Here is a 14680-nt window from a genome sequence, read left to right as displayed (position 1 = left end):
CGTCCAGATGTGGGGTCCTCAGCACAGGAGAGACATGGACCTGTTGGAGAGCATCCAGGGGAGGGCCACAGAAGTGCTCCAAGGGATGGAGCATCTCCCTCTGAGGACCAGATGAGAGCTGGGGCTGTGCAGGCCTGAGAGGAGGAGGCTCCAGCGGCCTTAAGTGTCTAAAGGGGAGCTACAGGAAAGAAGGGTACAGACTTTAGCAGGGTCTGTTGGGATAGGGTGAAGGGAAATTGCTTCAGTCTTAAAGAGGAGGGGAGATTTATGTTAGATATAAGGAAGAAGTTTTACAGTGAGGGTGGTGAGGCACTGGCACAGGTTGCCCAGAGATGTGATGAATGCCCCACCCCTGGAGACATTCAGAGTCATGCTGGACCATCCCTGGGCAGTCTTATCTACCTGTGGATGTCCCTACTGATTGCAGGGGAGTTGGACTAGATGGCCTTTAGTTGTCCCTTCCAGCTCTAAGGATTTTGTGATTCTAAGAAAAATAATCTTGTAATTCTTGAATTCCACTTCTTCTATCTGAAGCCTTTTTTGTGAGCAGGGAGGATAAGCAAGCTCTCTATCTCCAATGAATTATACCAGCTCCTCTCTTCAGAGTAACAATGGCACACTGGCAAGCTGTGATGTGCTTTTTTCTTTTTTTTTCACCCTCCACGCACACTTGTTCACACATGGTTTTATTTTTGGAGCAGTCAGACTAGATGCCTCTCATGGGGAATGCAGGCAAAACCGCTACGATGGTTGGTGCGTGGGCCTGAGGACAGATGGCACAATCCAGGATTGCTCTGAGCGTGGGTACAGAATGGTCTGCTCACATATAGGCGGTCAAAGCAAACTTTCTGGTTAAAGGTCAAGGGCTTTTTCAGTTTTGGAGCTTTTCTAGGACTAAGCTGATGAGCATACATCTAAGTACTGAGAATACAGCAATTAATGCAACGTCAACGCCAGAGATTTTTTGAGCAATAAGTAGGAGGTGGGATAATTAACTGCAGAAATGTTTCGTGTGGTATTTAGGAATTAATTTACTTCTCATTACGGTGCGAGACACACTGAAGTTACTGAAGAAGCCAGTGATGTAAGCAGCACTTTTCTTCTGCCCAGGTGTTATGTTACCTTGATAGATCGGTTTCACATCTAGTTAAAGCTGATTTTAGAAGTTTTTTTCCTAAGAATCCCCTCTGAGTCATGGGTATGTGCAGAAGAATAGCCTTTTGTTCTGAGTATTTATTTTTGGTGGTATAGTTCAGAGTATATTTGCTGGTTGGTCTTTATTGGTGAATAAGTTTTCAGTTCTTACAGTCAAAATGGCTTTTCCCTGTAGTAAAAGACTGAGTAAATATGCACTTTGCTTTCGCTCATTCTTAATGGGTGTGAGGAGAGGAGAAGAAAAGGAACAAAACTCACCCAAATCAAAGCCAAAGCAAAACTTTTTTCACCATAACAAAGGTGGAAAATGATGGTATAGTTTTGTTTTAGGATGAAGTTTGTAGTACTTCAGTGTGAAAAGTGTCTACTTTGTTGTTGCTTTACCTTGTGATTATCTTTCTGCTTCAGTAATTCCATTTTCCAACGCGTAGCAGGAGAGCCTGAGGCAGTTACCTGGAAGGTCAGGGTGGGCATGGCCTAGTCTGAGTGCTTTCTGTAGAGTATCTGCCTGGGTTGAAAGCAAGATGAAGGTAGTCCATGCAAACTATAGTGAATTTGTATCGTGCCATTTTAAGCACCCATAGCCTTCAGCCCCAGAGCAGGAGGTGATTCTGTTACACTTAAGATCTTACCAACCTGTGGCTCAGGTGATTGCCAGAGCTTGGCTGGGCAAAGTCACACCTATCTCAATACTAAATCTTGAGTAGCTGGTAGAATTTTTGGTGTTAGCGCTTTAGGATTTAGCTAAAATTGTTTCCCAAGGAGAGCCTGAGGAGACATAATCCCAACGATGGTCAGTCCGTTTGCTTGTCTGGAGGGAAAGGTGAAGAGCTTTTCACGTGAGAGATTTGGGAGGGTTTCTTGCAGCAAACTTTTTGTGGGTAACAGTCTTCCCTCCTGTGAGGAGGGAGGAAAGATGTTAGATATTTTATTGTTTGTTCGTTTTGTTTTTTATGATCGTTTTCTGATTCTGTGTGATAACTTTGGTGCCTTGTACAAAACCTTTTCCAGATCCAGAAGAGCCACAGAGTTTGGTGTTCGTGAGGCAGCCGTCTTCGCTTACTAAAGTTACTGGGCAAAATGTGATTTTTCCATGTGTTGCTGGAGGATTTCCAACTCCCTATGTCAGATGGACAAAAAATGGAGAGGAGCTTATCACAGAAGAGTGAGTAATGGCTAACATATAAATATATATATATGTCTTAATAGGAATGTAGTAACTGAGCCAGAATTATGATTTTGGTTTAAGTGCATGATTTGCTTTCTACTTAATATTAAGCCAGTAAAACAGATGCAAGTTCTCAAATGCTGGAGAGTTTCTGGGCTGAGTGCTATGACAAGGTATTTCACGAGACTTGTAGAACAGTCTCACAGTAGTTACTTTACAGATAGCTGAAAGCGAGCAATCTTATTTGAAGCAGGAAGGTTATTAAGAATAAATTACTTTTAGATTGCCACTGGAGTAAGAGAAGCAATTATGTGGGATGAGAACATGGCAGAAAATTCAAGGTGTCTTCATTGTGGCATATTATTTCCATGGAGATACCCTCAGTCACATTACTCTTCCTGTGATGAGATGTCCATCGAGCATCTACGTTTTTGCTTAAGAACTTACGTGTTGAAAGCAGAATCTCATGGTTTCACGTTAAAACAGACTATTGCTGTTAGTTGCTATTTACAAGAGGAGTGTAGGAATGCAAGACTGGATTAAGTGAAAACAGTTACACATGGTCGTTGCTGGTGTTTTCATTCAAAACAATGTGGCCACAAAATATATGTATTTGAAAAGCAGAACAAATCCTATCAAGAAGAAGAGAGTGACAAGCAGATAGCTAGATGTTCTCTGTCATCTGAAGATGGTGGTGAGATTGGTGTAAAAACAGGTTAGCCATGAGGCTGTGGTGTGGCTTCCTAACAAAGCTCAAGGAATGTACCAAGTCATTATATAGCACCAGTGGTAGAGATGTATATCTTTGTTTTGTCAACACCTAAATTAAAAAATCTAGAGGTTTATAATTTGAGCAGTGTTTATCTGGAAAATGCCAGCTTCTGTGAGTAATGACAAAGGGTTCCAATATTTCTGAGAAATTGAATTGATGTCAATCTGGTGGCACATGATTTTATTTGATTCATTTTTGTAAATATAAGAAATCATTTCCATAGTAAGGATGGTTCCCACTCATTAGAATTGCACAATTGAATGTGATGAAATGTCAGAATATGTATGCCTGGCAAGATCTTAATTTGTTTTTCTCCTGACATAACATCATTTTACATATATCCTTACAAGTGCTTGCTGCCTGCACCCTCCACTACCCACCCTTCTCTGGTTATGTCACATTCGATGTACAAGGCAGGCAGAACACACAAACTGAAGAGCCCTTGTTTAATTTTCCTCTCTCTTCTTTGATTTAGAGCCCAGACTTTCAAATCCCACTCCGGATACTGTGTTAATTCCCTTAGGAGCTCTTCTGTGCAGATTGTTGTGGTAACCTCGGAGGGCTTCCCAAGTGCTTAATTTCTTTTCAAAACTCAGTGAGAAAATTTACAACTTATGAGCAGAGACACAACGTTGGTAAATGCATTTGATAACAAATTGTACTTGAGTTGAGCCATGCATGACGTGACTTTCCAGGATATTTAGCGTTAGCTTTTACCATGATGTCTCTTGTTGCAAGCGTGGTTTCCAGTATAAACCGTGTACCAAGTTCTTGGTATGGGTGGTCAAAATCTTTCCCAGCATCCTCCCATCACCTCGTGGATGCTGTCTGGTAAGGCAGGAGCAGGGACCACAAGAGCAGCAATTTCCCAAATGCAGTTTTACTGAACACTTGTCTGCTCCTGTAACACCTGAGCTGCGCAGGCTCCCTGACAAGCCCCAGTTGGTGGTCACAGACCTGCAGCATGGCACCTTTTTCCTGCTCTATCTGCTAGTTAATGCATCTCACAGGGAAAGCCTCTTGATGAGCTGAGATACTGCAGGTCCCTATGTGTTTTTGGAACCTGTTGTGTGTTGTGTCTTCTGGATGTGTACTCACTGGGCCTGAAAAGACAAAGAAATATTCCTCTTTAATTTGAAGCAGATGTTTTCTTCTGTTCAAGACTGGTCCACAAGGAGTAATAAAGAGTTTCGAGCTCTGCAAACTAAGTTGGGCTTAACTGATCTGTACTGCTGAATCCTTCTGGTCTGCCTGAACATGAGTGAGCGAAGCTGCCTTGCTTTGTTGGTGCTACAGAGTTACAGAGGCATGCTTCTGAGTTCGTTAAGTTTCTGCATAGCCTGACAGTGGAGCCTGCTGCTGTTGCTTCTGGCTCAACAGAGGAGTGATTCAAACAGCAGCCAAAAAGGGCTCTTGAACATCATGGCTGTCCTGTTAGTAGTTTGAACAGGGGAACTGAAAAAGCTTTAGAAATACAATTGAAGATTTCTTCTTGTTGGAGTAAAGCCTGAAGTTAGACTGCAGCAAAATGGGTGCCTTAACTTATCATATTCTGTTAATTTAGTAACAAATCGTATTTAATTTGTGTTGAAATCCCCTTTTATGTAAAGAAAGACTTTTTCTTATAAGTGTGTATCTTTTTTTTCTCCTTGGGATAAAGAAGATCTTTTTCATCTGAACAGGTTTCAAGGTACCTTCCAAAAGCTCTTAAATCATCTTTTGTTTGTACACATGTACATGTACACACATCTGTCTGTGAAGTAAAGAAACAAAACTCAGACAGCATGGTTAGGTATATCCTTGTTTCTTTTTTATTTTATATCCCTTGATAAATAGGTTAGGCACAGCCTTATGTTTTGTACTTTTGCCTTTTAACTGTAGCAATTCATGTAATACAAAACTAAATGTTTTATCACAAAGCTGTAGTTCTAAGGAGAATCTGCACAGGAACTTGTGTTCTGTGGAAAACAGATTGTCATAAAGGATTGATGTTACTTTTGGAAGTAAGTATTCAAGACCAGAAAAAAGAAAGTGTTTTAGTTTTGATGGACTATCTGCCAAAGTCTGCAACGAGATTGGTGTTAATGGACAAATATGAATAAACTTTAACAATGGCAGTGTTGACACCTGCTCAGACAGGCAGCCTATAATGTAAAGCATTGTGAAATTAGTTCACTGTGTTTAAAATATTTTCCAGACTAACTCGAGTGAGAAGGGAGGAAGCAGTGAGTGTTGGATGAAAAGTAGGTAAATGTAATGCTATGTTAACAGTTTGCATTGTTGTAAAACTAACTTTGAGGAGTCCTTCCGGAATGCGTTAATGGAAAGATTTTAAGAAAATGAGTGATAGCTGGGCTGCTGACTTTCTGGTAACTCATTGCTTAACCCAAAGAAGTCCCACAAGAGTCTGAACTGGCCAGCAGGTAGGGAAGGCTGCCTTCAGAAGCTGAAGGGGCTCTTATTGCTTGCATCATTGTGTCATTGCTGTTTGATGCTTTGGAGGAGAATACCTCATAATACAGATGCTTGGTCTGTTCCTTCAAGGTCTGTGTTAATGTCTTAACAATTTCAGACATAAAAACTGCTAGAAATCAAGTTGAAAATTCCCAATGACCCGTCACTGGGAAAGCAAACGTGGAACACAGGGGGTTCCATGCTAACGTGCAGAAGAGCTCCGGAGTGCTGGAACAGGCTGCACGCAGATGTGGGCTCTCCTGTGGAAGGATTCACGACCTACCTGGGTGCTGACCTGTGCTCCCTGCTGGAGGGAGCTGCTTTAGCAGGGGGTTGGACTCAGTGATCTCTTGAGGTCCCTTCCAACCCCTGCAATTCTGTGAAAGCTTTCCACTGAATTGATTTAGTGGCCATGTTAATAATCTTGAGATTGAGTACTTTTTGCAAAGCTACGTAGTTGGAAAGAGAAAGATAAGGTTAAACTCTGTTGTAAGTAAATTTCTGGTGCTGGTCCTTGTAGCTCTGAAGCAGAGATTCAAAACATGAAGTGAGCCTCTAGACTCAGACCAAAGCAGATGAAATCAACCCCACTGTGAATTCACGTGGCTATAAACTTATTATACAGGGGGTGTTTAGTTTAGGATTGGCATTGCTAATGCACACCTGCTCTGTCATGCATATGCAGTTCAGCGATTTGAATGCAGATTCTACTTTTTTCAGCTGTATTTCCTCTGTAAACTCAGAATGACTAATGTCTGCCAGGAAGAGAGAAAAGCCACTAAAGTGTAAAGCTGGTTGAATAAGGGTTATTGCCTTTCTTACAGAAAGCTCTTCATCTATTTATTTATTTTTGAATAAGAGCAGTCTTCTACATTGCCAATGTAATCTGATAGCAAAGGCTGTAGTGGAAGTGTTGGATGAAGTCTTAGATTATGCTGACTTGTGACCTTTTTGTCTAAGGGTCCTACTGTGTGGTCTGTTGGTTAGCAAGTGTAGGAGGGATTCTGTGCTTTCGCGATGCTGAAGTTGGAAAGTGAGGCTTTGCCTGAGGTGGATTTTTACATTGTGTGAGACAAGCACTGAGTTTCAAATGTTTGGATGCTCTTCTGCTTGGAAACCTTTGCACAGTGTGCGGATTTGCTCTCCAGAAGTACGTGCTCAAATAGCACATCTTATTCAACTCAGTTTAGATCTGGACATGTATATGGCATGAAATATGAATCAGGAGAAATGTTTATTTATTTTTTTAAGCTACTGTTAAGGAGGCAGCAGATCTGAAAATAAACAATGGAAAGGACCCAGGGCAGCATTATATTTTCTTAAGGCTGTTGAGGTACAGAAAATTTTCGGGCTGCTCAGCTTAGCTAAATGTTGTAAGCATATGAAGTGCCTACAAAAAGCCATAACCTTGTTGTATAGTGAATCATTTTCTGAAGTAAGGAAATGGCAAAGCAAAGGTTGCACGTGCAGCATTAGTTCCAGGCTGTTGTTCTGTGTGTTACAGTCTTCAGTGGTGTGAACACATTTTTCCCTAAGACTTTATGTGACTGTGATTTTCTTTTCTTTTTTTTTTTTTAAATAATTGTTTGCCAGGAGCTCTGAGTGATTTGTTCTAAGTGAATTACATTTACCCAATTGGTGAAGGTTAAACATAGCAGAGTAATTACAGAGATTTTTCTGTTGGTTGATCCCACAAAATAATCTAATTCCCTGTCTAATTTTATCAGCTGTACTTCCCCAAGATTGCAAAGAGATGATAAGATGTTTTGGGAATGGTATTTTATAAAGGAGGAAAAAAGCTCAAACCCCAGGCTATAGCTGACTGCAGTGTTTTAATAAAGCCTTCTCCATATTACATGATAATGAAATACCGAACTCACACACTGCTCTTGTATCCCGAGTAGCTCAAGGAATTGTGTATTATGAAAGTGTGTAACGTCCTGACTGAAGGCTGTATGGAATGCATACAGAAGGCTTGGATTTAATTTTGCTCTTCCTTGATATTTGAATGATCTCTCTCTTGTTGTTTTTAGTGTCACTTCAAATTACATTATCGCTTCTATATGAGGCTGATTCTTTGTCTCTGGCGTCGGAAATCTGATTGCTTCAATCTTTTGTGGAAATGCCTCGCTATCCTTGCAAAATTAACATTTGATTTTTTTTTTTTGTTGCTTTATTACAAAAGCAGTTTTGCTTTAAGCCTGGAAATATTCCACCTCATAATGCATGCTAATGCATGCAAATGGAGTCATCAAGTAGTCTGACAATTTTTTCTTCCGAGTTTTTAACAGCAGTGAACCTGGATCCCACATTAGTAGACTGTGAACAGTCTCTTAGGTTTTCTTGATGAAAATGATCAAGTGGAATATTTTATTTTAAAAGTGTAGCTTGTCTGAGGACGACTGAGAGCTCTACAACCTTGTTTCTTGCCAGAGGAGAGCACGTGTTGGAGAAACGTTAGAAGCTTTTCCAGTAGATGTGCAAGGTTGCTAATTTAGGTATTTTGCCTGCTCAGCTTCATTATGGTGCAAAATCTTGGAGAACTGGTTCTCTTTTTTTGGTCAAGCTCAGTACTTGAAGAGTCATGCAAACCCCACTTGAAGCAGGCAGTGCCGAGTGAGATCTCTGAGGAAGTTGTTGCCTAACGAGACAACTTCTAGTAATGTTTAATTGTTTTAGTAACATCTTAATTGCTGGTTAGGCTATAATGGCTCAGTAGAGTGTGCTGCCTCACCGTGTGCATGTCAGTGCACTTAGAGAATCAGCAGTGCAGAGGCACTTGTCTGGCTCTCCTGCTGTTGTTAGGTATGCTGTCAGTGCAGCCGTGGCCTGTCTAGCTCTGTTTTCAAAATTAAGCTTTAATGACGTTTTCTGCTCACCTTAGTGATGACTGGAAAGCCCGTCTGTGTTCCTGAGCTCTCAGGGTCCAGGTGCAGACAGAGCTTCGAGTATTGGGGTGAGCATCATTTTCTTAAACTGCAGGTGAACAGATTTGCCTTGCAGTCATTGCTGGCTGCGGCTCCTGGGATCAGTTTCATTGCGTGTGCTAATTGCAAGAGCTCTGTGTGGTTTGATTCTAATGAATTTACCTGGGCAGATTCAATAAAGTCTGTGATAGAAGGGAGAGAGTGAAGGTGTTACAAGCTTGACAGTTTCAGTGTACAGCTCCTTTGTACAGATCTCTCTTTCTCAAGGTAGTTAAGGAGGATCCTTTTCCTGTCTTTAATTACCTCTAAAGCACTTTTGTATACTAATCCCTCGTCTGGTCCATGATAGGAGGCTTCCGCTTCTTTCTGGCTGCAGTAACAAGAAAATACGGCTCTGAAGGGATACTGTCTATCTCCTTACTGTCTATCTCCTTACTTTCTGTCCTTAAGCAGTTCCACAGCTGGTTTCATGACAGTGTTCCTGCTGCCTTCCTCATAGCTAGGACCGGTTTGCAGTGCCATCCACGTGCTCTTCCGACATTCCTCTTTTAAGCTCCTGAGATGCGTTCTTGAACTCCATACAGTTCTTGAAGACCACACTTTTTGAAGTCCTTTCAAACCCTTGGTGCTTCTACTCCTGTTCTTAGGAGATGGAAATGGGATCCCTTGCCTTTGGGGTTGCCCTGATAGGAAGTCTTCCTGAGTGCTTTGAAGGCTCTTTTCTTTCACTTAATTCCAGGATTTTGTTTTCTTCAGTTTTAATATATATTTTGATCAGGACTTGGATCAACAAATTATAATAATGTTATAGATCAGTATTAGGGTGACTCTAAAGCCTTTGTGTCCTGAAAATTTAGCTTACTGAATGGATGGGAGTGTTGGTTCTAGTGAGGTAACTCCAGCATAATGTTGGGAGTCGAGGAAGCAGTTGGGTTGATATTTGTGCACTGGCTGCTCTACAGAAACCAAAGAAGTCAACTGTGGTAATGTGCTATGCAATGAATATCCTCAAATAACTCCATCCCGCATACATCAACAAAAAAATTGTTTTCCAGTGCCAGAGAGGAAACCGTTAGATAGACTTTCTCTCATTGTTTTTAGCTGCTAATGATTCCAGGTCAGCAGTCAGTCATGATGTGTTGTCTTATGTTTGCATTTAATGGTGTTTTATTGAAGAGTGATGAAGGATATTGGGAAAGGTTCTTGTACAAATTCATGTCACATAAAGGGGTGCGGTGGTTGCAGTGGGAGAATGACATGGCTGAAGGCAGCATGAGAAGCAGGTAGTTTGTGAGGGCTGGGTTACACACTCTGCCCTGCATCCTTTACGAGTCACACAGGGACAGATTCTGTGTTGGATTTGTCTTAATTGTAACCTGTATCTTATTCTGAATTCTTTGCAAACCCTGAGATGAGTATTGTACAAAACTTCAGTTACTGTACATTATACTGTACATGTTGCTGTTCCTTGTGTTGTGCAGGTGTAACTCAGGCATGTTACAGTTGACCTAGCTTTTCAAGCAGTAAGTCATTATAACTGCAAAGCATCTTTTATGATGTGATCGTTACTTTCACTTCTCTTGAGTTCTAGTTGCTCTTCCTTTAATCCTGGAATGGATGAAGTTGAACTTAGCTTAAAATCTGATGCCCTAGCATGGGGTGTGACCACACAGTTCAAAGCTCATCTCCCTGAGAATGCTGTGTAAATGGCACTCAGAAAGGCTATGTTTATTCAGCCATTTCAGGCAGAGGACTTGTGTGTGCTTCTCTGTGAATGCTCCATGTAAATCCATTTGCCATCAGTTTCCCACTCTTGTCTTGTTCCGCACAGCTCCGAGAGGTTTGTGCTGCGTGCCGGGGGCAGCCTGCTCATCACTGACGTTACAGAAGAGGATGCTGGGACGTACTCCTGCATAGCAGATAACGAGAATGAGACGATTGAAGCTCAAGCAGAGCTTACAGTACAAGGTAGGAAGAATGCTTAATTTTCAGGGAGTGCATCTCTAGACTGTTGTTCCTAGGAGCTTTATTCTTGCGTGCATTTAATTTCATAAAAATTCAAATGAGGGATTTGCTTATGTTACATGCATCTTGTATGGTTAATAGTTGCTGTGTATGTTCATGCAATGTGAAACGTGCTCGATGCACTATGCTTTTATAAAGAGGGAAAATGTCACAGTGTGCATCTAATCACATCTGAAAATCTATCTGTAAAACTATTTAGGTTCCTCTAGAAAAGGACATTTTAGAAAGTATTTTTTTAATTCTAAACATCCTGCTGCTTTCAGTGAACTCAACAGAAGGTAAAAAGAGATAATTATTTTGTAAGCCCTGGTTTTATTTTATGTGTATATTTGTCTTGCTTATTGATGAAAGCTGCTTTAAATAGAAGTAGCACTGAATTGTTGATAATGCTGATTTAAAAACCTTTCATGTTGCATGTGCAAATAAGATTTTTTTCTTAATTGGAGCTTTATCTTGATTTAAGGTATTTCAGCTAAAATTTAATTGCCACCTTGGTGACAACGTACGTTATCCTAGTTAGAGCTCAGTTGACTTGTTTTACAAGGGATTATGGTTCAAGCAAATTTCTCTTATAAAGAAGTTTTGAAGGGATTAAAGATACAGTAATAACCATGGAACAACCACTAAGGAAGGCTTATCTATAGATAAAACCTTTATGGCAAAAATAAGATTCTAATAGCATGAAATGTAATGCAGAGGCATGCTATTAGCAGGGTTCTTACTTTGCTCTCAACAGAGTATCAAAGCTTACGAAATGTTAGCAGTTGAGGCATATTTACTGAATTTTTACATGCTTTACCTGGTGCTCAGGAAGAGGCTAAGTTTCTGGTGTAGAACTGAGGAAGGTTAGTTTGGGAGACAAAAGCATATAAATGAAGCAGCTTTCTGAAGAAGTTGGCCATTACTGAGCAGCCGAAGTCCTCCTTCTTAGGAGGACAGAATATAACATAAGGCTTTCATTGGTTTCTGCAGCATTTTTACATTATTATGATGCTGTATTTCACTGCATCCAGTCCTGGGTGAAGGCACATGTGACCAAGGTGCTGCACTTGCTGATGAACGTAGCAGAGGGAGCACTCTCCTAAGCGTTCATTGTGCTCTCTCTGCATTCTGCTCTCCCAGTTACCCTTAACTTTGGCTTCACCTTGCGTTTTACTGCTGACTGTTTGGGGACTGGCTTCCTGAGCATCTCTTCAGCCTCATGTAGGCTGCTGGTGCAGAAGTGTTTTATTTAGCTCTGCCCTTCACTAAAACTTGGGGAAGACTGTTTGTTGAGGCATTGTCAAAGTGCAGCACTGCCCTAATTGACTTGAAGAATTTTGAAAGCCAGCAAATTCAGGTTGTGCAGCAAACACCATTTTTCTTATCTCAGTTCTTGGGCTGGAAGAATGCAGATAGGCACTGGGTCTTAAATACTTCAGGGCTTGATGATTCATTGCACTTCATGATAGTTTAATGCAACTCGTGGTATGCTGTTTAATTCAGTTCCAAATTATCCATTTTATGGAATTGGCGTGAGGCTTTCAGTTTTATGGGCAATGGTAGAAATTAATGTTATTAATGGTATGATACAGTTAAGCAAAAAAAACAAAGATAATGCTGAGATTGTAGCCTTAATGTAGAATATACAGCCAGGTCACTTGGGGATGAAAGTGGTCTTGAGATCACTCTTAGCTACTTATCTAAACTGATGTGATCTCTTTTTTCCGTTGCAACAATATAAAATATGTTCTGCCAATTCTTTTATGACGATTTTTTTTTCTTGTACATCTGGCACAAAAAAAAAATCTTCTAATGCCTCAAAATTAAAATATATCGAAGATTATACTTGAATGCATTTTGGAAGTTGGATTTCTGGTTTTATTTCGTAGTTCTAATCTCACTTAATTCTGCTTTCCTCAGAGAGGTCACCAGAGTGTAATTGTATTTCTCCATTACTGTAATTTGCCGAAGGATTTGAGTAACTGTTACCTGATCATTGTATCATTTTCTTCTAGAATGGAAAAATCGTCTTCTACCACCTACTAACGACATGATTTTGCTTAATGTAGGCTTATTCTGTCACTCTTAGAGACAAAGCTGACAGGGATTCAAACAAGAAATCCCCATCTCATCTATTTTTCTGCATCTTTTGAAGCACATGGCTTGGCTTTTGGGGAGATTTCAGAAGGATACTAGTATTGCTTTGCTTGTAGAGTCAATCTTTTTTTTTCCCCACTCTTAATATTTCCCAATCGCAGTTCAGTGAGTCATTTCTAAATCTCTACCTAAATGTGGCATTATTTGACAGACTTAAGACAGTCAGAGTGAAATGGCATTCCCTTTGTTGACTCTCAACTGAGGTTAGAAACTACCCATTTTATCCAATTGTAAGCCTAAATCATGTGTGGAGAGTAATTAATTGTTGCTTTTTTCCAAGACCAACTGTCCTCCATCCCTTAATAAGAATACAAAGCCCTGGAAGGGTCACATGCTTATTTGGTGATACAACCCCAGCAGCAGTAAGCTGACGTGCATCCTCTGCTGTGAGCTGTTGCCATGCATCCTCGATCCTCCAGGGCTGTAAAGATGGCAGTCACTGCCCTTTGTTGTTGTTGGATAGGGTTCCTTGATGTATCTCATGTGTGGTGTGTGCTGTGCTCAGCTCGCAAAAGATAGGTAAATTCAGCTGCCCTTCTTGTTTTCCTGCACAAGGTAAATGAGAGATAATTGAAGGCAGCTTATTTATAACTGCATAAAAATATATCAACTGAACCTGCTTTGGCAGGGGGGTTGGATTCGATGATCTCTTGAGGTCCCTTCGAACTCCCCTATGATTCTATGATTCTGTGATCAGCCCACTGAGAATAATGTCTTTCTGTTAAATTTGGCACTGTTTTGAATTCAGCTAAATGTTACCTTCATGCAATGAAACTCAGTCGGTTCGTGTTGCTGACACTGAAGGATGCCATCTGTTTCTCATCCTTGGAGGTAGTCTTTTGAAGAGGCTGCCCTTTGAAATTTAGAGGAGGGGAGGAAAAAAAGGTGTTAGGAGTCTCGTGTTCCCCAGATACTTGGTATTAAAAAAAATATTTGGTTTAGTTTCCCTATGTGTATTGCTGAACTGAATCTGGAAAAATCTGGCTTTGACTGGACAGCATTACAGCGGTTAACTGGAAGGGTATTTATGGGTTGAGAAGTGTACTCTAAAGATTTGTTTTCTCTACCCTTTTGTCTACAAAGTGTATCTGGGAGCTGGAGTTAGGAGTTCAGAACACTAAAAACCCAAAGTACGTCCTGGAACATGATGGGTTTTAGTCTAAGTTCTATTAACTGCATGGAATGAATTCTGTCTGTACTGGTGCATGACACAGGTTGTTCCCCCAAAAAGGTGTGCTCCGTCTCTCTACTTTCCTCCTCCCCAAGACTCTTCAGTCATATGTAGGCTTGGCTGCCTTTGGTGAGCTCTAGGGCACCTCTGTTAGCTTGAACAGACTTTTCTAAGTGATTTGAGTTGATTAGTTCATTTTGACTGAAGTGGATTAGGGAGCACTTGGCTGTGAAGCTCAGTGACAGATCAGAAGGAAGCGTGCTGTTCAGGTGTTTCACTTGGAAAGTGGGGGATGCACCTCCAAGCAAACTCACAATGCTACTCTGCACCAAGTAGCTTCAGAAAATAAAAGGTTCTGATGACTTGTATGCAAATAAAGATTTCATGTCCATCTGTCTAATGCATCACGCTGTAGACTCACATGTTCAACGTGTGCTTTGAAGCTGGACGTAAACATTAAATGTCCTGGGGTGATCTTTGGCTGAGATAATCCTAACTTCTCAAGTTCAGCATTGCTGAATCCCATCCACATTTGCACTGGTCTTTAGGGCAAAGTACGAAACAGATAAGATGTGTGTGGTGCTCTGTGCTTGCTCATTTTACTTAGAGTTAATTAATCTTTGGTGCAAAATGGATGTGTCTCAGGCCCAGTACCTTGCAGTGCCATTGCCAGGTGAGATTGTTTCCCATTCAGGAGGCAGTAACTCAGTGGTACCAAGTCACGTTTCTGCTGTTGACAGCACTCTTTCCTTTCCTGTCAGCAGGAGGAGTGGCACTGGGTCCCGGATTTATTTACAACTCATGAGTTGAGAGCACTGGAAAAATATGTTTTGTGCTCACCAGTAATGAAAGAATCTGCAGTATTTCCG

The 14680-nt window shown here is 40.9% G+C and overlaps 1 protein-coding gene across 2 annotated transcripts in view; it reads left to right on the top strand.

Moving 5' to 3' along the window:
- The window catches only part of NEO1 (neogenin 1), a 179654-nt gene that overhangs the window by 70838 nt on the left and 94136 nt on the right, over positions 1-14680 (top strand). For both annotated transcript variants that reach the window (XM_065733638.1, XM_065733637.1), the window contains exons 4-5: positions 2167-2320; positions 10308-10444. In XM_065733638.1, the coding sequence (XP_065589710.1) occupies positions 2167-2320; positions 10308-10444 (291 nt within the window). The remainder of the gene's footprint in view (positions 1-2166; positions 2321-10307; positions 10445-14680) is intronic.

This window comes from Cyrtonyx montezumae, unplaced genomic scaffold (assembly GCF_038088225.1).
Source record: "Cyrtonyx montezumae isolate F1298 unplaced genomic scaffold, pur_monq_1.0 scaffold_17, whole genome shotgun sequence".
Taxonomy (NCBI): Eukaryota; Metazoa; Chordata; class Aves; order Galliformes; family Odontophoridae; genus Cyrtonyx; species Cyrtonyx montezumae.
Note: the sequence above shows the minus strand (reverse complement) of the source record. Positions and strands in the feature narration are given on the sequence as shown.